This window comes from Mauremys mutica, chromosome 18 (assembly GCF_020497125.1).
Source record: "Mauremys mutica isolate MM-2020 ecotype Southern chromosome 18, ASM2049712v1, whole genome shotgun sequence".
NCBI classification, from domain to species: domain Eukaryota; kingdom Metazoa; phylum Chordata; order Testudines; family Geoemydidae; genus Mauremys; species Mauremys mutica.
Window position 1 is genome coordinate 16154359 of NC_059089.1, and position 23384 is coordinate 16177742.

Genomic DNA, 23384 nt, shown 5'->3' on the forward strand with positions numbered 1-23384 from the left:
GGCTTGGAGGGTGGGGGAGAGACGCAGTGACACAATCTCTGCTCCCTGGCAGCAGACAGACCAGGTGCTTTCACTGCCAGGGGAGTGTGGCTTCATAGGCAGAGTTTGGGGTGGGGGGGGCAAGGGAGGGCATTGCCCCCCAGGCAAAGTGCAATATAAGGAGTTCTGCAGAGGAGACAGGAGACCTGCTGCTGCTTGCGCCCCTGAGGCAGGGAGTCCGAATTTTGTTTATAAACAGTAATTAACAGGTGATTAAGGCAAGAAAGAGCTGTTAGGCTGTTTCCAAAAGTTAACTGATCTGTTCCAAGCCTGGTGAACATGTCAAGTATCAGGAGTTATCCCTGCTAGTCTGTATCCACAAAAACAACGAGGAGTCCAGTGGCACCTTAAAGATTAAACAGATTTATTTGGGCATAAGCTTTCGTGGGTAAAAAACCCACTTCTTCAGATGCACGGAGAAGAAGTGAGTTGTTTTACCCATGAAATCTTATGCCCAAATAAATCTGTTAGTCTCTAAGATGCCACCGGACTCCTTGTTGTTTTAATAATAGAATCGTAATTCTTGGGACCAACCTTGTTTAACATTTTTATTACTGACTTTGGCACAAAAAGTGGGAGTGCGCTAATAAAATTTGCAGATGACACAAAGCTGGGAGGTCTTGCCAATACCGAGGAGGACTGGAATGCCATACGAGAGCTGGATGACCTTATACACTGGAGTACTAGAAATGGGATAATATTTAATAGTGCAAAGTGCGAGGTCCTGCATTTAGAGACTAACAACAAGAATTTTTGCTGTGAGCTAGGGACTTACCAGTTGGAAGTGACTGTGGACAAGAAAGAGCTGGTGTATTGGTTGATCGCAGGATGACTATGAACCGTCAATGTGATAAATCTGTGAAAAACGTTAATGGATGCATCAGGAGATTTCAGTGGCCTAGGGAGCCTCTCAAATCATGGTTAAAGTTGCTCACCCCCGAAAGCTGAAATGGTGCCCCTGTGCAGGCACGGAATCCCCCCCTCCCCCCCACCCCCGCATGCAGCCCCGTTGGCCTCACTGGAGCTGCCCCCCCCCCACCAAATATAGATTGGTTAACTGGTCAAACTATGCCTACATCAGGGGTCAGCAACCTTTCAGCAGTGGTGTGCCGAGTCTTCATTTATTCACTCTCATTTAAGGTTTTGCGTGCTGGTAATACATTTTAACATTTTTAGAAGGTCTCTTTCTATGAGTCTATAATATATAACTAAACTAGTGTTGTAAGGAAAGAAAATAAGGTTTTTAAAATGTTTAAGGAGCTTCATTTAAAATTAGATTAAAATGCAGAGCCCCCTGGACCGGTGGCCAGGATCCGGGCGGTGGAACTGCCACTGAAAATCAGCTCGCGTGCCGCCTTCGGCATGTGTGCCATAGGTTGCCTACCCCTGGCCTATGTTAACGGCCCCTGGACCTGGGGAAAATCTGCCCCAGCACAATTTCTGTTTGGGAAAGGATCCTTTATGTATAGTGACCAGTAGGCTGGGAAGTCATTCTCTGTGCTACCGGGCTGGCAGTCTCAGCTTGGTTCCCTGCTACGTAGGGGGAGCAGAACTCAGAATGACTGGGGTGGGGTGGGGATGTAAATATTGTTTAAGAAGTTAACTGTTTAAACAAAATAATCAGTTAACCGATTAATGGGAGAGGAGCTGGGGTTGCTCTGGTTGTCTGGTGCGGCTGGGGCAGATCTGGCCGACGTGGCTGGAGCCGATCCAGCTGGCACGGCCGGGGCTGGGGCCACACTGGCCAGCGTGGCTAAGGCTGCTCTGGCTGGCCGGTGCCAGCCGGCAGGGGGCTGCCGAGGTCGGTGGGCTCTGACCCGGTGTGTCTACATGCGCCAGTGGGTAATACTGGGTTAGTAACAGTGGTTAGCCCCCGCCAGAGGTCTAGGTTGGCCCGTGATTCTATCCCTCTAAGCAGTCTGGCACACTGGGTTTTTCTGCAGTTCAGATGGGGCCCCCTGGCCAGGCCTTTGTAACTTGTTTGACTGAGCCGCTGTCCTCCTGGCTCTCTGTGCGGGGGGATCTCCTGGAGTGCCTTGCTGTGCACGGTGCTCGTGCTGCTTTGTGTGCACGTCCCCGGCGTGCTCCCGCTGCTGATGCCTGCACTGATACAAACGCAGTGCAGAGGGCTGATTCTTAGGTGTCACCGTGAAAACACGCTTGCGATGGCAGAAAGCTGTGGTGCGGACACAGTCTGTGCTTATAACCAGCTCAGGCAACTGTGCCTCTAAAAGGTCACTGGACAGGGCTTAAAGCATCTTGCGTTGGTTGCAGGTAAGGACAGGTTACCAGGCTGGACAGCTCCTCCTGTGTCCTTATGTAAAACCAGAGCTCTGTTAAAAGTCATTCACCAAAATCAGTCAAATCTAATAAACCGGGATCAACACCCCTTGTCTGCAGGTGAATTTGGTGTTGATGAAAGGTGGCAGAGGGACAGTCCTGATAGCTGAAGTTCTGTATTTATCCTGCTGACTGGTTCAGCAGGAGCATCGCAAGCTGCTCTGTTAATATGTCTCAGCCCTCAGCTGACAGGGCACCCTCTAGGAGCAAAAGGGAGTTCATGTCCCTGGCTGTCCTTCTTGTCGTCTCTGCTGGGACAGCCAGCTAGAGGCGACCAACTGGTGCAAATTCTGATAGTGGTTTTGAGTCTGAAATGCTGAGCGTGTATCACTCCATAACTGCAAATCCACGGGTATGTTCCCACTGATCTTGTCCTCTGTTTTTGTAGTGTATGCAGGCAACTGACGTGAAATTCACAAGCACGTCAAAGGGCATGAATCTTGTGAATTTCACTTTACTTCCAGCACAGGAGCACAGAGCAAAGTATACAGCAGTGAGAAAAGGAGAGGGAAGTGTTGTGTATGTGAGCTCTGGACGCACTTACGTGCATGGCTGTAATAGAAACCACAACAGATCTGGACATATTTTAGATTGTCAACCTTGACTGTTTCCCTGTAAATGATGGAAGAGAGAATCAATGGGTGTTGGGGTTTCATTTGGGCTCTAGAACCTTTTTTAATTGTTCTGAGTTTCCACTAAATTGTTCTGAATGTCTTGAAGTATTTCTCCCATTTAATTGAAGCCACTGTTTTTTTTTTCCAAGGGGGATTTAATTTTTGAAAAGATGATTTTCTAGCTACCTGGAGGCCTGGGCTACATAAACTATAAACATTCTTGTTTGAAATTAATTCCTGCTCTGGACTTTCAAGGGAACAACATTTACAAAACAAACAACACGCAGCAGCTCTGATTCTGAGTTTTGGCAAAACCAAATGGAACTAGAATCATTCTGTTCTAAATTTAGAAATCATGGTCCTCAATTTTCAAAAGTGCTTTGTCATTTTGGATGATTCCGCTTTTGGGTCCCCAATTCAAGACACCTTCAAGGGGGCTAATTTTCAGAAGTGCTGAGCCCAGGCCCTCTGAAAATCAGGTCCCTGGAAGATTTTGTTAGTTGAGTATTTAAAGGACAAGTCACATTTGAAAATTTAGGCCCATGATTTTTTGAGTGAGTTCCATATATGACACAACGTATATTTCCCATCCTTGCTTTAAATCCACTAATAAAAGCCAGCAATTTCAAATGTGGCATCCTAAATTTAGCGAGCTAAATCTAGTAAGTGGCCTCTTTCCAGTGCTATTTAGAACTGATTTAAAAATGTTATTAAAGTGAATGTTTGAAATGAAATATACACAGGTTGAGAGGGAAGGTACTGTACATCTGAGGTCAGGCTTGGGTTATGGGGGGTTACAGATATCGTTTGCAAGGATGAAAAGATACATACATATCGCATAACTGGCATAGACCCAGATTGGGGTGCAAGGGTTTTTAAAGTGTCAGTGGATAAGTGGGCTGGGGTACGCCACTACAGCTACTGAAGTCCAAGGAGATACACTGGGGGTAAAACCAGTGAGAGAGAGAGGGGTGCTGGGCCTTGAGTACTCTGCAGAATATTCAGTGCCTGATGATAAAAGATAACTCTTCCTGTGAGCGCTAAATCATAATATTTGTTGCTCATCTTCAGCAGTTTCACTACTGTGGTTCTGGAGTTGTGTGTGTATCACGTCCATGCAATAAGGCGCTTTGATTGGATATTACTAAGTGAAATGGCAGTTGTTGATCCTACAGTATTGGGAGGATTTTATAGCAAGTCACTATCATGCTGTGGAAGCCTAGTTTTTACTGATGCCAGTAATGTTCCCCAAGAGAGACTGGATTATAAGGAGCATAGTGCCAATGAGAGAAAGAGAAATGGATCTGTGTGAAACATTTGAATTTTGGCTTAAAATTTCCCATTGCACTGCAGTGCTTTCACCCAAGCTGCTCTCCATGATCATGTTCATGTGAGTCAGACTGTAAGCTCCCTGAGACAAGAACCTTGTCTTTTTAGATGCTTGCAAAGTACAGCCCCTCACTTGCTCCAGCCATTGGGCAATGCTCCCTCGCTCACAGAGAGCAGCTGTAACTTTTTTCACTATAGACCATTTGTGAGGTGACCACCCTTTTCCAAAGCTAGGGTGACAGGGCGACAGGCTGTCAGTTCATGCTCTACTGGCTGTTCATGACAAAACGGATATTTCTGCCTGTGTGGGGTTTTTTTTTAAGCATGTGGCACACTGACAACATGTGTTTCGTCTTCCCCCTAGCTGATCCTCAGTGGCTATCTGCCTGCTACTTCCCCCAGCCAACGGAATCAATCCATTAGCTCAAGTGATACCTGTTTGTGCTTTGGAGCAGGAGGGCCCTAGAATCAATCTAGCCACAGGGTCATTTCAAATGAACATTTAGATTTGATAGAAAACTGCAAACTCTGTGGAATCAGCCTTCGTAATTTCCCCACTGGCTCTGCTGATGATTACCTAGTTCTGCTTTTTCGGGGGGAGGCTGGAAGGGACAGTCTGTTGTTTGTACGAAATGAAAGAGTTTCCAGAATTGTGGTGATAGTGAAATCTCCCAGGATCTATAGGACGAGATCCCTGGATGTTTAAAAGATATTTGGAGTTGCCATAAGCAACTTCGCCTTTCAGATCCTTCCTTCATACAACTGTTCTAATCTGTGCTTATACAGCACCTAGCGCAGTGGGGTGCTGGGCCATGACTCGGACTGCTCGGCGCTACAGTAATACAAATAATAAACAGTAACAATAACAACGGAGCTGCTGTCTCCGCATTCCGACAGAGCCTGAACATTCCAAAGTGCAGCGTGCAGAGAACAAAAAGCATCCCAGCTTAACAGCTATGTGCAACCAAATGCAAAGTGCCAACGGAAGGGTAGGGCGCAAGACTTTTCTGTTTCCTCTTTAACTCTGTGTCCAAGGACTGGGTGTGATATTTACAGTCTTTCTTGTGTCCAGCCAGAGGAAGGCTGCTGGGCTGCTCTCTGCTTTCGAAAGGTCGCATCACCCGTTTGTGAATGCTGAGCCAGATCCTCTGCTCAAGGCAATGGAGCCATGTTAATCAACACCAGCTGAGGATCTGGCCACTGATTTCAGTTGTTATTTTGCAGTGCAGAGGCCGTTTGGGCTTTGGGCACTGAGAAGAATCAAACAGTGCAGCGGGGAAGCTGGTGTGAACATAATGTGCCAGCCAAAGCCAATTTTTATGTCATTTTTCACCTGTGGGCAGCCTATAGCGAAACAATTCGCTGAGCAGCCCTTCGGGCCTGTCCCCCCTAGTAGACAAAAGCCTGAACCCAGCTGTACTGAATCTATAGGGAATTCTGTATGGAGGCTCTGTCACATTCCGGGGTGCAGTCCAGCCCAGTGAGGGGTTGTCTCATCGCCTGCCCTGTAACCTTGGGTGCCTCACAAGGCTTTGCTGTTGTAGCTCCCAACTCGGGCTGCTCACAGCCAGCGTCCCAGCTTGCAGGTCACACCCTGAAGTGTCTGTGTGCCAGACAGGACTGGTTCAGCTCTCTGACCCCAGCAGCCTGTCTGCAGCCCCTCAGCCACCCTCTGGCTTCTCCCAGCCTTGGTTACTACTTGCAGGGTGACCCCAACACACTCCCAGTCCCGGATTTTCCCCAAAACATCTGTTCTGCAATGTCCAGCCCTCTCCTGGGCAGTTCAGAGAGATGTTATGGTTGCTGCCCCTTTAAGGAGTCAAGAGTCAAGTTGCTTTCACTGGAGTTACCGGATAGTTCAGTTTAAACACAGCACTGGATGGGTTTAGATTAAAAATAAAACATGGTTATTAAAAAAAGACTATAGGATTTTAAGTGCATTCAAGTATAAGAGATAAAATTAGAGACGGTTACCAGCAAAAACACACCTAAAACTCTAAAACTGAATCAAGCAAGTTTTGGTTCCAGACTTTGTTCAAGATGGCCGTTCTCACCCCAGGCTTTCAGCAACCTGGTGACTGACCCTATCCACAGTCAGGATCTCTCTCTAAGGCCCAAAGGTGCTGGTACCTTTGTCTTCTTGGGTGAAAGAGAGAAGTCGAGGTTCTCTGCCCCTTTCTTGGGTAGCCCAGTGAATCTTTGCAATGGATTCCTCTGAAGGTGACCCCTCCAAGGAAAGTTTATCATGCAGTGAGGAAGGCGACATAAGGTCTGGCGGAGAAGGAGGCTCCATCCTCTTTTTTCCCCCACTTGTGTTTGCTGAAATAGAAATTGTTCGGGTTCCTACCCTCTCCTCCCCCTGCTGAATTGAGGACCGTGTTTGCTACTTATATGTAACGTGAGGTAAACGCACATTTCTTTGTTTAGGATAGACCAGCGTAACAACTGTTGCCTCGGCAGGGCTGTCTGGCTCTGAACATGTGCTTATAACAGGGGAATTCAGAACTGTACATATAATGGTGCTATATACATTTCACCAGGATATTGTTGACCAGCAACGTATTCGTTTTTAGATGATACCTCACAAGGCATATTTTGTACAAAGATTGTTACACTAGTGTGTAAGTTGTGAATACAGTGATGCTTTCGGTCACAGGCTCCTGGATGCAGGCAGCCCCTGTGGTTCGCCTGGATCCTGTGACCTTAGGTTTATGTGTCCCGAATTAGTCATTTAACAGTCAGGATTAAAACCAAACTGAATTCTTTAAGTTTTGAGCCTCTAGGGCTGTTACAGATCATTTAATTTTGTGGCGGACTGTGACTAACACGAGTGATAGAATTTTAAAAGTTATTTAATATCAAATATCTGTTTAACAATCAGGCCTGGCACCATAACCATACACTGCACTGACCTTCACACACTAAGAGGCAAGCCGCATTTAGTGGTGAGCAGTCCCTAAACGAGGAGATTGGGTATAATCATTTCTCTAACAGTACCGTGATGGTGCATGGATGCGCCTAAGCTAAAATTAGCCTGTTACCCTTTGTATAATCAGTTATAACAACACCCCATCATTACTTAACATAAAATCGCCCTTTTACCTTGTCTGTAATTCCACTACCATAATTAAATATTTTCTCCTTCCTTATTGGCTATTTAACATTAAGCAGCATTTGAATTGACATCTGTGTAAATGCCATACCCATAAACGTCAATATAGATAACAATGCCCAAAACATTAACATTGTATTTGAAACACTTGTAAAAACCAGTGAGGACCCAAACAACACGACCTGGGTTATGCCCGAATTTATCTGTGACTTGTTTCGGAATTGTCTCACTCGACTACTCACGTTGTACCAGGCCTCGCTTGGCTATTGTCATGTCTATTCTTAGGAAACAGATTTTTGGGCCTACGTACATTTTCAACACATTTTTATATACACGTAAGCAAGCGTCAGCTCTACAGGCTAAGATCCCAAACTATCACACACAGCCTGGGCTGCCTAATGTCACCATTCAGGGTGTCTTTAAGCCCTGGCTTTAGGGTGACCAGACAGCAAGTGTGCAAAATCGGGATGGGGGGTGGGGGATAATAGGAGCCTATATAAGAAAAAGTCCCAAATATCGGGACTGTCCCTATAAAATCAGGACATCTGGTCACCCTGCCTAGCTTCAGCAGTGCAGTCATGTCATGTCACTGACTGCACTTCAGACTCCAGATTAGGTCCTCAAATGGTTTAAATCAGGGTAACTTAATCTTCAATAGAGTGATGCTGATTTATACTAGCTGAGGCACTGACCCTCTTAGCCTGTGTGTAGGTAACACAACTCTTGCTGGGCTGTGTGAGTGATGCATTGTAGGGGGATCTCCAGGGGCCAGGCAGTACAGCAGTGTCATGTGGTATCTGCATTGATCATTGGGATGGTGCTTTGGGCCACAGGGATTCAAGTCTGATGGACTCATAGACTTTAAGGCCGGAAGGGACCATCGTGATCATCTAGGCAGATCTCCTGCACGTTGCAGGCCACAGAACCTCACCCACCCATGAAATGTTTCCCTTCTTGCCAATCCGCTAAGCTGCCTTCTAGGCTATCTAAGGATCTGTCTCAGGGATTCATCTGGCCCCAGCACTGCACTGTCTGAGCATCTCGCTGGCTTCGATGTATTTATCCTCCCAACCCCGTGGGAGGCAGGGCTGGGTTGCAGTCGGGGAATGGAGGCACAGGCTAAGTGACTTGCCAAGCAGGGATTTGAAGCCCTTCTCCCAAGTCTCAGGCTAGCGCGTAACCGCTGGACCCTCCTTCTAGTCCAAGAGAGGGGCCTGAACCAACAGCTGGCCCGTGTGCTGCCCCAAGGGAAGTAGTCTGACTCTGGAGCCACACTGGGCTCCTCCCCACAGGAGATGCCGTGAATCAGGGACAGCGACAGCTGGGCCTCAAGCCCAGTGTTTGGGTGGTCGCAGCCAGCGTCTGCTCTCTCCGCTTGGAGGATCCAGCCCAGCTTCCCTTGCCTGGCTGTGAAGGCAGGGACGGCGGGGGGAGGAGACGGCGGGAGACCTGGTTGTGGGGCAGTGTGTTGTATCATGTAAATAAATAGCATGGACTTGCCCCCTCCTCCCCCCCCCCACTGTTTATGTAAAGAGGAGATGGGGGGAGCCAGCCATTGATATCACGACCATGGCATTCAAGGGAGCTGGCACCAAGCCCCGCCTGAGAGGAGGGGGCCGAGGCTCCACGTATAGAAGAATTACTGGAAGCCGGTTTCTATAAGCAGATCCCAGTGAAAAAGGCAGCACTGGGGTAAAATAAAACCTCCCGCCACTCTGGAGGAGAGAAACAATGGCCCCTGGAAAAAAACAGGTGGTAAAAATAGAACCAAGGCCCTCCCCGTCACAGGGCCAAGGGGAACCGACCGGCTGGGGTCCCGTGGCCACCCACACAGTCATATTTACAGGACGCCTCGTGCCGTCGCATCGGGACTGGACTTGTAATAGGAGTGAGTTATTCTTACGAGGCTGGTGGTAGACTTTTTGGCAGTTAATTTCCAGTAGCTCCTGATAAGATCATCTGGGCGTGTGCGTGTGCGGGAATAGAGTTGCCAACAATCCCATATTACAAGGGACGTCCCGTATTGAAATAGAAAATTGCCTGTCCCGTACTAAATCAGTGCAGGGCGCCTTGTATCCCGTCTTTCAACATATTACAAATAGTCTCATTATGCAAAGCCAGTTTGATTATTCACTTACTGTCCAGTGATACAGTGTTTGTAACATGAGCCAATGTAGTAATGCAGAACCAGTCGCATGATTTACTGAACCAATGTACCTAGAGCGCAGAGGTTCCCAAACTCTGGGGCACGGCCCCCTGAGGGAGCCACAATAAGGTTATCAGGGGGGGACACGAAGACCTGATGGGGCCACACTGAAAGGCTGGAATTAGTAGGGGGCTGGATTGCAGGTGGCGGGGGTGGGGGAAGGGCTGCAGTCTGCTCTGCTCCATTTCTACTGGCTGTGGGTCTTGGCAAGCTGCTGGGGTGGCTCTTGGTTGGGCAAAGTGTGGACCTCCCTGGGCACTGGGACTGGTTGAGACAAACTTGGGACCCCCAGCCAAGCCGGTGGAAGGGCTCTCCTGGCTGCAGTGCACCAGGCTGGACGTAGGGGGAGCTGAGGCAACGGCACAGCAGTGGGAGGGCGTTTGTGGAGAGAGTTAGGGGGTGATGGATAGGGGGGTTTCCAGTTCAATTGCGGGGAGGGGCTGCACACAACCCAGGAGACTCCCCGGCAGGCTCCTGTTTTCAGCCGGCACGGAGCAGCTTCTGTGCCGCACCGCATGGCTGTAACCACCACGCCAGCCTGGGCCGGGGGAGCCCCCGCGGCTGCAGGTGCAGCCGCATTGTCTGAGCTCGCACAGGATGCACCAGCCAGGGCGGGGTGGTCGTTTCCCCGGGCCGCTGCGCCTCTGTGTGCTGTTGACAACAACCAGCGCGTCCGCTGAAACTAACCCAAACCATCGGGGAGGCACATTCCAGCCCCCGCCTCCCGGAGGAGCAGCGAGGTGACCTTGCTCTCGTGGCTCGCCAGTCAAACTCACGCTTCCCCCCGGCGCCAGACACGGACTCGACTCCTGGCCCTTGGGACTTGAGAAGCTGGGGCCTGAGCTTCCCTGTGCTGACCCTAAATCAAGTAGGCTCTCATCCCCCCAGGACCCCTTTGCTCCAATCCCTGGCCGCCTCTCAGCCACCTTCTAGCTCTGGTGGCCCAAAGAGAGAGGTCGTGGGGTTTGTGTGGGTCTCTCCACCTCGGTCCTGTTCTTAACCAGCCATGCTGGGGTTGGGTCATCTCCTCAGTTGCTTCTGACATGAACAGCAGCTCCAAGTCCTGACAGGGTTCTCCTGACACTAATACTCGAAGGAGATTGGGCTCTTCGCACAGCAGGGTGGATGGAGAGTGTGGGGGCATTGCATGTAACAGTGTGTCTGCTCTGGGGGGGTGAGGGGGAAGGAGGGCGGGTATAGACCAGGTGGGATTGTCCTCACCAGTCCTCAGCAGGATCCAGTTCAAGATAGAACATAGAGGCATAGGGACTGGGTCATACACGCATCAGCTGAGCATAGTCAGGGTCTCCTTCCCTCCCCCATTGACCCCAGAGGACGGAGCTGGCCCCTTCCCTCCCTGTCCATGTAGCGGAGTCTCCCTGCCTGGGTCCAGGGGCAGTTGGCGTGAGGTGCCCAACCCACAGGCAGAATGGTACCAAGCGAGTCGCTCGCTCTCATGGAGACTTTCGATTTGATTCTTGCTGTGCTTGGCTTTAGTTTAATCTGCAGCACAAGCAGCCTAGGCTGAAAAGCCCTTGGCCACCCTGTGTGGCTGGCCCATGTTCTCACGGAGTCTTGGCCCATGAAATGCAGATGTGAGGTGTCCTCCTCACCCCCTACCATCAAGTCAGGCTCAGCCTGCCATCTCTGCACCTCACTGCGGAGGGGGCACTGTCCCGAGTGAGCATGAGTGACATTATCCCCATTATCTCCTGCAGATGTGGCCGTTCCAGTTGAACGTGTCCTCAGCGGGGAGGACCACCCCACCTGAGCGAAAGGTGCTGTTTGTGATCATCTGTGACAAGTACTGTATGGTGACGGTTCATCCGGCAGAGCTCCACCTGACCTTTGTCTCGGTGAGTATTGTCCCTGGAAAGAGCGGAACTCCTAAACATATGTGATTGTCACAAGGAACACAGACGTGTCCCGGCTCCCGTTGGCTTGTTCAGAACTTTCTCAAACCAGTTCCTTTGTGGCAAATGTTCTCCAGCTCAGTCTTGCCACACGGTGAGTTTTTTGAGACTGTCTGACTAAAATCGGATCCAGCCATTGCTGGCTGAGCCACACATGGAACATCTGAGCAGAATATCAGAGGATGGAGCCATCATGGCTTCTGCATTCAGCTCGTGAGGGCCAGTCAGACTGAGTTCTGACTTTCCCCACAAAAAACACATTGGGCTCTGGGTTCCGAGCGCGCCTGGAGAATTTCACTCACCAGGAATTTGCTTGAGCAGCTGGAACTCCACCTCATACTAGCAAACGGGACAGCCTTGGGGTAGCACTGTGTACCGCTGGGTGGGAGCCCCCTTCTTAGGTCTTGTCCCCGGTCAGAAGGGAGCCGGAGGAAGTGCAGATCATGGTGGAGGAGGCGGAGCCCCTCACATCTCTAAGGTCCGGCCCTCTGTGATTAAAGAGCAGCATTGTCCACCTTCATCGTTGTTTTCAGTTATCACTGCAGCGCCTCAAGGCCCCAGCTGAGCTCAGGGCCCCATTGTGCTAGGCACTGTACGTAGGCTGAGTGACACTCCTTGCCCTGAAGAGCTGGCAGTCTGAATATAGAAGGTGAGAGGGGAAGTGACTTGCCCAAGGTTACCCAGCAGCTCAGTGTCAGAGCTGGGAATAAGACTCAGGTCTCCTTATTCCCAGTTCAGTGTCCTACGCCCTAGAATATGCTGCCTCTCCAGTCCTCCATGGCTGAAAGGATGGCAGCCACAATACAGAGCCTCCAGGGACAGGGATGTAAATCTATGAAAAATGGGGACCCCGTGGGCTCCCTACAGGGGTGAGAAGGTTGCCCCACTCAAGAAGAGAAGCAGACCTGACTGTCACCTATTCAGCGAGCCAGGTGAAGGACAGTGCATTCAAAGCGAGAAAGATCCAACCTTCTTCTCCTTCATGTTCTGACTAGAGGCAGGTTGGAGGGGAGACAATCATTAGGTATGGTGCTGATTTCCTCCACCCCACGTGAGATCTGGGGAAATGTATATCTGGGGTTTTGGCGCTGGCCCGTTCCCCAGAGTGGCCACATCCTCTGCCCTGCCACCTGCTGGCCTCTCTTCTAATGCCACTCTGCCTTCTCGGGCACCTGATGGCATTAACATGCTTTACGAACATGCATGAATAAAGGGGCACATGGCCACTGGGAGGCAGGGCAGGATTAGCAGGCCCCCATTTTACATGTAGGGAAGCTGTGGCACAGAGCTGTTCCGTGATCCTTGGGCATGTCCATGGCAGAGGCAGGAGTAGAAGTGGGGCTGGTTCTGCCAGCTGGCCAGGACGTCAAAATCCTCAGGATCTGTTTGTGTGCATGACTGTGGCCAGGTAGGGACAGACATTTGGACAGGTGGCCCAGTGGTTAGGGGGTAGCCTGGGCCTCAGCAGACCTGACGTCAGGTTGCAACTCTGCCACTGACTTCCCGTGTGACCTTGGGCAAGTCACTTAGTTTCTCAATGCCTCAGTTCCCTATGTGTAAACTGGGGGGAACAGCCCTGGCCTGCTTCCTAGGGGTGCTGTGAGGCTAAACTAGAGATTGTGAGGCACTTGGGTAAAAGGATGATGAAGGACATATAAGCACCATAGCTAGACAGAGCTGCTGATTGGACAATCTGAAGAGCCAGCTCTGAATAGAACCCAGGAGTTCTGGATCTACTCACTAGACCATACTACCGCACTGCATGGTAACAGTCAATAGCATGAACGTTGTCACTAACACGTGCTGGTGCCTTGACTCCCTAACCTCCCCCAATATCTGGCTTTGCTTCCCTTGGGAATTTGGCAGGCTGTGCCGGTCCCTGACTAACTCCACACCAACTCCCCTTGCCCAGGGAGAGACAACAGCTGGGGCAATGAGGCCCTTATAGGAAGGGCCATGTTATTAAAACAACACAGACGTGTGCCCTGGATAGGAGGGCGAGGAGGAGGGCGTGAAAGAAGGGGAGAAGGAAACGTCTCCGTCTTGTCTCGGTCTCGGTCTCTCGTTCAGTCTTTCTGGCTCCTGTGTCCTGTTGTTTGCCTTTGTCTGGCTGGGTGTTTTCTTGTGAGACTGGGACGCAAACAGCTGGCGGCATCTGGAGAGAGCAGCTCAGCTCCTCTGGCTGGGCTGAGCAATGGGCCCCATGGAAGGGGGGAGTTCTTGGCCAGTTAGCTGCTGGCTGCTGCCCCAGCTGGAAGAAATCCTCCAAATTCCAAACCAAGCCCCCAGGCCCCATTAGTATTGCTAACAAACAGCAGAGATGGCATGTGACCCCCCATCGGAAACATGTGCACTGCCTCCAAGTGACTGAGGGAACATCCCCAGCTGAGAAGCCAAGTCCTGCCCCCCTCGGGGGGGAGCCGGTGGGGCTGGGGCCAGGGACTGGAAGGAATGCAGGGCTAGGGCAGGAGGTGACGAAAGGACTCTTGCAGGTCAGCGCTGGCAGTCAGGCAGCGGGGGGGTGGGGGGTGCCACGGGCAGGGAGGGGCACGTCCAGGCTGTTCACCAGCCGTCACGACCTGGTTTGTACTTGGCACCAGAGGTGGCTTCACAATGCAGGGAGGATTTTATGGTTAATAAAGGCCCGATATTTCCTCCTGTCCTGCAGAGGAGAGGATCTGAGCCCGATACACCCCATAGGGGAGGGAAAGAGGGGCCCCTGACCTCCATATTCCCACTGAGAGGGAGACCAACACCCCATGCACCCAGCAAGGCGGAAGGGGGGCCCCTGAGCCCCATACAGCCAGCTCCTGAGCCCTGTGCAGCCAGTAGCAGGCCTTGGACTCAGCTCCATATGCCCAGCACCGCTTACTGGAAGCTGGTTTGCCGAGCCGGGTTTCATCCCTCTGCAATGGTGATTTAAAGTGATGACACACGCTTAGCTTCCCCAGCCCGCAGTGCTTCCCAGTGCAGCACATGGCTCCCCGGCGGGACACAGGCGTCTGCACAGCCAAGGGGGACCCCTTGTGGAAATGTTGGCAACGCAGCATCGGCTCATGGGCCAGGAGGGCGCTCGCGGGAGCTCGTAGCAACAGCCCTGGCCTGGTGCTCGCGGCACAGGGCATGTGGATGCTTTGCTAAGGCTCCGATCATCTCCTGGTTTGTGGTTAGTGGGTCCGAGCTCCGGGTCAATGCAGCCCTGCCTCCCTGCTGCTCTCTGGGGGGGCTTCCCCGCGTCTCGCGCCGTGGGAAGCCCTGACTGCCGGGGGCCCCCCCATCCAGCTGCGTTCATCCCCTTTCTGCGACTGCCCTCCTGTTAGGGAGCCCCCTGCCGGGCCTTTGGGCCCCTGCCTCCTCCTGGGAGCCAGGCCAGCACAGCCACAGGGCGCCAGGCAGCTGCGCAGAAGCCGTGGGGTGTGTGGAACTTCAAAGGGCTGCGTGAGGACTTGCTGGGGATGAAGGGAACAGCTGGGTTCATCCTCCCGCCAGCCTAAACCAGAGCTTGGCCTGCTGCTTGGGAGGTCCCCGGCCCTCTGTCCTCCTGGGGCTCCCTGTGGGTACATCCCGGGCTCTGTACCACGTCTCTCTGTCTCCCTCTGGCTGAGTCAGGAGATGCGCTGGCAACAGGTTAGCAAAGCCTGCGAAGAGCCACCCTTGTGAGGGGTCCGTGTGCAGCGGAGAGGAGCAATGGGATGGGAGGCGCTAGCCAGCCCTTCTGGACTGTGCTTCTGCGTGGAGGAGCCAGCGCAGCGCTCAGCCTCTGGGTGCAGGAGAGAGAACCTGACAGGGAGCCGGAGAGATCCTCTGGCTGCAAATGGTTTCAAAACCCCAGACACCTGGGGCAGGCTGGGCCACTCGCAGTCTGCCCCCCAGCTGGCCTGTAGCCCCCTGTCTCCCGCAGTGCACCCCTCCCCCAGCTGGCCTGTATCCCCCTGCCTCCCACAGCGCGCCCTCTCCCTCGCTCAGGTCCCGCCCCCCCCGCCCGATTGCCGCTGCGGCAGGCCCCTCCCTGCGGCTCAGGCACTGTACGCGGCCCTGGCTGGCTTTCCCCTCTGGCCCTGGATCTGAGCGGAGGGCCAGTCTGAGCAGCGAGTGACGCACAGAACTTGAAAAAGCTCCTGTTTCCTCTGCCTGTTTGGAGGAAGGTCAGGGATGGGATTTGGCTCCAGTGAGCTTGGCTGGGGCTGGGAGCTTTGTTAGCAAACTACAGCTCCTTCCTATTTGTGTCTAATAATAACCCGGGCTGACAATGGCGGAGGCAGGGGCAGGGTGCAAAGAGCTATCAGATCGACCCTGGCACCACTCCTGCCAGCGGCCCCTCCACTGACCCCCCCACGCGCTGCCCTGGGGGAAGTGACGGGCCAGCCCAGCTCTGGCTCCCGCTTCCTGGCCCCCTTCCCCGGCATGCGCTCACCCAGCAAAGGTGACCCCGGAGTTCAGACAGGCTGGCCGCCGGCTCCGCTGAATGTTCCTGGAAAATCCCAGCGCCATGCCAGGTGATTCAGCCTTCCTGTGAGGCCGCCAGAACCCAAGCGCAGCCAGGCTGCCTGTGTGGTACCCGCTGGGATTGGGTGTCTGAGGAGAGACCCCCTCGCAGGGCTCTAATCATCCCCGGGAGCGCTGGGCCGAGCCGGCCGGGCAGCCAGGGCAGGGCCTTGCCTACATGTGTGCCGCCATTTGCCAACGCAGCCAGGGACGTTGTGGGGTCTCGGGGTCTGGTTGCTTGGTCACCCTTGGGCCTGAGTTCCAAAGAGCAGCACGTTTCCTGGTCCCCTGGACCCAATGGGGCGTTTGGCGCTAGCCTGATATTTGGTGGGATGTGGGGCTCTGGTGGTGTCCCAGCAGGGAGCCCAGTCACCAGACAGAGCGGTCGTGTCCATTCTATTGCTGGCTTGTTTTTTTTTCAGAATAACCAGGTCTACAGAGTCACGGGCAGCGGGGTCTCCACCTTTGAGCAGATCAGTGGTGAGCAGCTTGTACAATGGATGAAAGACCACTATGATAACATCACTTCCTTCACCGAGCTGGAAAATCCCCACCACATCCACTTCCGAGTGGGCGAAGGTGGGTCCTGGAAGGGCTCGGGGCTGGGAGCTGGCATCCACAGTGCGGTGATGGGCTCTCACCTCTTGAAGGCTCCCCCGTACCCAGCTGTCGCGCTGGTTCACACAATCAAAGCAGGGGGTGTGTTTCAGGGCAGCACACGGCTCCCTGCCTCCTTGGCGGGCCGTCGCTGGGGAGTTAGACTGTTAAAAGAAACGAGCCATTTTTACCGTGAAAAGCCACGTTTCTCGACTCAGGCTTCGACTTTCATTGACGGCTTAATAAGGCCATGGCAGGTTTGTTTTTATTAGTGCTGTGGACTTCCTCCCAGCAGTGTCCTGTCCCTGCCAGCTGGCGGCTCAGCAGCGTGCGCTCCCTCGCAAGCAGCGGTGCATGCTGAGCGCTGCTGGCGGGAGCTGGCTTGGAGCTAGTCAAGCACTGGCTGAGTGGATAAGGGAAGAAGAGGATGCTATAGACAAGACTCCTCAATACCAAATGGTACCGCTGAGAATCTCAGAGCCGGGTGTGTCTAAACCCAGCCGCGCTGACGCTCGTGGAACGCAGGGAGCGGTGGGCCACGGCGCAGCAGGAGCTGTGGCCATGTCTACCAGGACTCAGTATCTTGCAGCGTAGCCGTGAGGGGCGTGGGAGCCCGAGTCAGAAGTCCAAGGTCCGTCCCACACCCTGGCCTGGAGACCAGCCCCTGCGAGGTAGGGGAGGGAGGTCACTGCAGCTCAGCAGAGCTCCCCACGCTGGAGCATACGGATGATATTTCTTCTCTCACCCAGATGCCAGCAGCCCAGAGAACTGCATCGTGCAGCCTGGCTTCAATGCCCGGCGGTACCTACAGGCCGAGTTCTTAGTCCCAGAGGTTAAAGGCTGCACCCGCCCCAGTGCGAAGAAGGGGAAGGAGGCTCACATCTTGCGCGTGCAGCAAGGCCCAGCGGAGACCAGGTAATTGATGTGCTTTCAACCCTGTCCTCTCGCGAAGGGAGGGGTCGGAGCCTTCTCTGCGCCGAGCCTCCCCATCAGAGTACGCCTGAGGCTGGCGGCAGGTTCTTCCCTAGCCGAGGGAGGGGTGGAAAGGGGGCGCCTCGTACAGAGGCAGCCCCAGTCGTTGGGCCGAGAGCCGCACTGCGGGTTAGCTAAGCTCACTGTGCTGCCAGGCGGTGTCTGCAGTGGGACTTCGCTTAGGAAGGGAGCCCCTCCCCGCAACACACACACGCTGGCTGGGGCCCAGCAATGGGGCCGAGGGCCTGTCTCGAGGCTCGGCCCGGGGAGAAGTTGTGCTGGTCGGAGGGTGGGCGGCGAGGCTCGAGGAGGGATTCAGGTCTGTGAGCTCTGGGGACGGAGCTGCGGGTGTCGGGGATCAGTGGAAGGAGGAGGACGGATAGGGGTGATTTGGAGGAGGGTTGTGGTTTGCTTTGCCTGTTGGCAAGCGCCCAGCAGCGGTAAGAGTGCTGGGGCGGGGTGTGTTCTGGAAGGGGATGGCACCTTGTCAGGGCCCAGGCCAGAGTGCAGAGCGGTGTGGGGTATCTCCCTCTTTGATGGAGGGGGACAGCCCCTAGTTAAGTGGGGGCTTGGCTAGGGAAACTCTGAGGCCAGTGGGGTGGGAGGTCTGTAGGGCTGGGAAAGGTGTGGAGGGTCTTGAAAACCACCCACTCTAGCCAGTCTCCAGCGATTCCTCTCTGTGTGTGTGAGGGACAGAGCGAGAGGAGCACGTGGCATATTTTGTTGTTGGCAAAAGAGGCCCTGAAGTTGGCGGAGGGCTTGTTAGCAGAAGAGGCCTGCCGTCGGAGTCTGTCCGGGGGGCCCAGCTGTGGACTAACCATCGGGGGAGGCCATGTTGGTTCATGAGCCCATCGGTTTATTCTGGGGTTTGCGCTGTAGCTCTCAGCCTGTGGAGGTGAAGGTGACCGTGGTCTGCCCTGAAGCAAAGCCGCTGCAGGATCTGGAAATACTGCTGATCCTCCAAAGCCAAGCCAACGTGACCTGGAACATTGATACGCAACGCACCGTGAGCATCATGGTAAGGCAGGAGAGAAATGCTGATCGAGAGCTCATATTTCCGTGATGCCTTTCAGTTCAAAATGTTCACGGGGCGGGAGGGCCACCCCACCTGAAAAGCAGCCACCTCTGGGGTGGAACCCAGCAGTTGTTTCAAAGCACACAGCCATGCTGCAGAGCAAGCCGGGATGGGGAGTGAAGAGTTCTGTGTCCAACTGAAACAGCAGGAGGAGTTTAGGGAAGCAGACTGTATCTGAGTGAGAATCTGGCCAGGGCAACGGGCTTAACAACCCTACTCTGTGACAAGCATCCTGGGATGCTGAAAGGCTACCAGGGGCCAGGACCTCTGGCCGGCGCTCAGATGAAAGGTGGTACCTGCCAGCAGCACAGAGGTTAAAGTAAAAAGGAGTGGGGGGAGGGAACCCAGCTTCCCCTCCTCTCCCTGGGTTGGGCAAGCAGCGCTCCCCTACAGCGCCCCATCTCTGGCTGGTGCGGTGAGAGCGCCCCCTCCTGTTTTGATCTATTTTAACCATTAGTGCCACCTATTGAATCCCCAGTGCTGGAGTGCTCCACAGCCGCCTCTTTCCAAGTACCAGCCTGGCCTTCTGCAGCTTGCCTGGGTCCTGCCGGGATCCCGGCATCAGAACAGACTGGCTTATCCTGGTGACTCTCACAGAGCTGGGGCCCTGTTCTCCCAAAGCCAAGCTTTAGTTTTGCTAAAGGGGCTTCATGACGCGCCGGGGGCTGTGCCACGTCACCACGCGGAACACCTGGGCTCCTGCAGGCTTTGTCCTTAGGCTGGCAAGGGCTAGAAAGGCTGCAGAGGAGGCACCCGGTTGTGCCGTCATTGAACCTGACTGAAAAATGACGCCCCTCAGCTTCCGCCAGGTCTGTGATTGCTTGTGGGTCACAGACAAGCTTGCTAGCAGCCACCACCACCCTCCAGCACATCAATTCCTGTCTTCTCTATCTCCCTCCCTCCTACTCCTCTCTCTTCTCCCTCCACAGGCGTCTGGGAAATACCGGATCACCACATTCTTCTCTGAGCTATTGGATGAGAGAGTCCTCCCTGACAGCGAGCAGGGCCTGATCGGCTTGGCCCACCAGACAGGATTTGATGACATAGCTTCATATACGGACATCCCGTCTGCTACCCACGTGACCCTTGAGCTGCACAGATGTGGTGAGTCTCTGCCCAGCCACTCGACTCAGTTGTCAGCCAGGCTCTGAGGTCTACACTGCAATTAAACGCCGGTGGCTGGCCTGGGTCAGCTGACTCAGGCTCACAGGGCTTGGGCTACAGAGCTGCTTAATGGCGGCATAGACATTCGAGCTCAGGCTGGAGCCCAGGCTCTGGGACCCATTGCGGGGTCTATGCCGCAACTAAACAGCCCTGTAGTGCGAGCCCAAGTCAGCTGACATGGGCCAGCCACGGGTGTTTAAATCGCAGTGTAGACATTCCCTAAAGGCCCCACGGGCAAAATTGCCACGTGGCTCAGGAGGTTGGGAATGGGCTGCCGAGCCTCCCACCCCCGTGGTCACTGGCTCAGATCCAGCCCAGGTCAGCAGTCGCTAAGAGATGTTGTCGTCTGGTGGCTGCTTGGTGGCCTCAGCCCAGATCCCAGTGAGCAAGTGTCCACATCAGAAGTCGCACAAATTGTTCCCCTTATTGGCAGCCTCAACAGAAGTGCCCGGAATTGGCTGGGCCATGGGCACTGAGCCCTCCGCCCTCAAGAGATGGCTCTCTCCAGCTAAGGCCCATTGGTGGGGCAGCGTATGGGAAGTTGGCCCTGCTACTGCCTGTGCCGTACCTGTTCTGAGCATCAAGATAACTTCACTCTCCAGAGCTCGGTCTGGCCCTTTCCCCAGCACTAGATCAGCCCCTCTGGGTTCTGTCACCACCTGCATTGTGAGGGTTACTCTTGAGTTTGCAAAGACGTCATCCCAGTGAGTTAAGATACCAATAGCCTCCCTCCGCTGCCGAAGGAAATGAGCCAGTCCAGCCCCTGCCCAATGCTGTCCTGATGTTGATTTCTACAGAACCAGAAGTGAAGACTCCACCACCAACAGCTGCACAACACCTCAAGACCGTCAACATTGTTCAAACAGTTTTCAATCTGCTCCCACCGTGGAAGTGCACAGACGACTCCATTGAGATAGTCGTGCCGAAGATGAACTTAAAGGTGAGTGGCTAAGCTGAAGAGCGCGGGCTTGAGAAATCACACGCTCCGGACAGAACTGTGGGAACAGAACTGGGACCTGGGGGAAGGGGCTCAGCACCTTCCAGAATTGGGCTTTGGGTTTCTTCCTGTCTCCAGCATTTGGATGCTGGGGGTCAGAGGGTTCTGCCTTACTCTGCCCCTATGGAGGGGGGAGAGAAGCAACAGAGAGACCAACCACATGTTTTCCACAAGCAGGGGGTGCCGGGGGGGGGGGGAGGATCTGGGATGCCGCCTGTAACAGGTGATGGATACACTGGTATCTTTCTCTTAGGATTTAAATGACTACATCACGGATATCACATTGCAAGACCCCCGTTGCAGAGCCGAACAAAACCAAACTCACTTTGTGCTGAAAAGGTATTTGGGGGACTGCCACACCAAACTGGAGAGTGGAATTCTAGCCAGGAATAAGGTCAGTGATAGTCCCACATGGGGCTAACGTCTACGTTCTTATCCATGTGAACGGCTTGGTGTTACCGTCTGCTCCACCCCCAGCACACTGATTCCTGGTCTGTTGCTCAGAGATATTGCCCCTCCCCCCCAGTGCAGAGATTCCCGCTGTACAGACTCGCCAAGGTATTAATCTGCCGTCCTCGTTTGGGCAGAGATTTCAGGTGTATTTCACTGAGACTTTGTCACCTTCAGGCATCAAGGAAAGTCCTGGTGTATTTCACAGCATGGGACTGTTAGAACCCATTTCTGCCCCCACTGAATGCGTGTTTGGCCAGTGTCTTCAGTGGGAGTGGACTCGGGCTCTTAGCCACTGGCCTTCCAGCAGGTATTTCACTTAATTCCAGCCCCCTTTTCTAATGCATGTTGGCCTGATTTTCAGAATAGCTGCTCACCAATAACTCTAATATCAGACACTGTCAGCCGTGGGCGCGCAGCACTTTTGAAAATCAGGCTAAGACTTAATAATCCTGCTGCGGGCCACTCGGGTAGCAGGATGTAGTCAAGGCGGCTTGCGCGACATGCCAATTCAGATTCTCCACTTCAGCAGCCCTGCTGTTAGATGGTTCATGGGTTTGCACCTTGCCACTTCCCCAACCCCAACCCAAGGGGTGCTGCTTTAGGCTCCTAGTAACTGTGGAAAAATCAGATTTGGTCAAAATGAGGGACTGGGTGGGAAATGCTACCTGCTAAACAGCCCTTGGCTGTCTGCTCTGGCTTTGCTAACGGAAGTGACATTTGGGCAAGTAGCATGAACTAATCACATTGCCTTCCTGGGATGAGACCTACATGAGCTGTCATTCATGGCAAGTGACCCCAGCTGAGCAGCTTGAGACAGCTAAGGAACCATGGCAATTTTTATTTATATAGTGGCATAAACAGGGGCGGCTCCAGGCCGCAGCACGCCAAGCGCGTGCTTGGGGCAGCATTCCGCGGGGAGCGCTCTGCTGGTCCCCGGGAGGGCGGCAGGCAGGGTGCCTTCGGTGGCATGCCTGCGGAGGATCTGCTGGTCCCGTGGCTTCGGTGGACCTCCTGCAGGCGTGCCAGTGGAGCCGCGGGACCAGCGGACCCTCCGCAGGCACGCCTGCGGGAGGTCCACCGAAGCCGCGGGACCGACGAGTGGCAGAGCGCCCCCCGCGGCATGACGCCGTGCTTGGGGCGGCAAAATGTCTAGAGCCGCCCCTGGGCATAAATGTGCTTACATGTCTATTGCCCTGGAAAGCTGCCTCCCAAAGGACCCTGCCTGCAAACCCCAAACACTCACTCGCAGGAGCCGACTCTCACTTCATTTCTCTATAAGATGCACTCAGTTTTTAAGCAAAAAAGCCGTTGTTTTTATCTGCCTGCCAACCCTGCAGTCTGACTGCACCTTGGTAAACATTCTCTTGCCGATGCATGAGCCAGGAATAGCCTCCAGCTCCCTCTCTCAGCGCTGTATGGATCTGCATGGCTGTAGTGTATCTTTGTCACTAGAATACGCAGCTATGAGTCTCTCCATGCAGGGAGCAAATTGGCTGAGTAAGAAGGTGCCTTTTTTGCCTAGTTGCTTTTTGCACTGGAGCCTCGCGTTAAAGATATGGATCCAAACTGGCCTGTTAATTAACAAAGGTGTGTAAGGAAAGCCAAGGGCTGATGGCCTGAGGAAGGTGTGAGGCCCTTAAGAAAAGAAGACAAACCCTTAATGCCAGTCAGAATTGCCATGGAGTATCCATTAGTATCCATGGAGTATCCATTTAGCTATAGTAACTCCTCACTTAATGTCCTCCCTGTTAAAGTTGTTTCGTTGCTGATCAATTACAGAACATGCTCCTTCAAAGTTGCGCAATGCTCCCTTATAACGTTGTTTGGCAGCCACCTGCTTTGTCCACTGCTTGCAGGAAGTTGGAGCTAGCTGGTGGGGGCTTGGAACCAGGGTGGACCGGCAGCCCCCCATCAGCTCTCTGCTCCCCTAAGTTTCCTGTGCAGCAGCCGCCCAGCAGGCTAGCAATTGCTGCAGTTCAGCTGTTCCTCCCTCACTGCCATGTGCTGCTCCTGCCCTGTGCCTTGGAGCTGCTCCTAGGTGCATCCTGCTTGCTGTGTGAGGTGTGTGTGTGTGCTAATGTCAGGGTG

General features: G+C 53.6%; 1 protein-coding gene across 1 annotated transcript in view; it reads left to right on the top strand.

Annotated features, from left to right (window-relative positions):
• The window catches only part of ENG (endoglin), a 56918-nt gene that overhangs the window by 17414 nt on the left and 16120 nt on the right, over nt 1-23384 (top strand). The window contains exons 3-9 of the mRNA XM_044992389.1: nt 11359-11496; nt 16461-16617; nt 17385-17550; nt 18487-18625; nt 19612-19786; nt 20644-20786; nt 21097-21237. Coding sequence (XP_044848324.1) covers nt 11359-11496; nt 16461-16617; nt 17385-17550; nt 18487-18625; nt 19612-19786; nt 20644-20786; nt 21097-21237 — 1059 coding nt within the window. The remainder of the gene's footprint in view (nt 1-11358; nt 11497-16460; nt 16618-17384; nt 17551-18486; nt 18626-19611; nt 19787-20643; nt 20787-21096; nt 21238-23384) is intronic.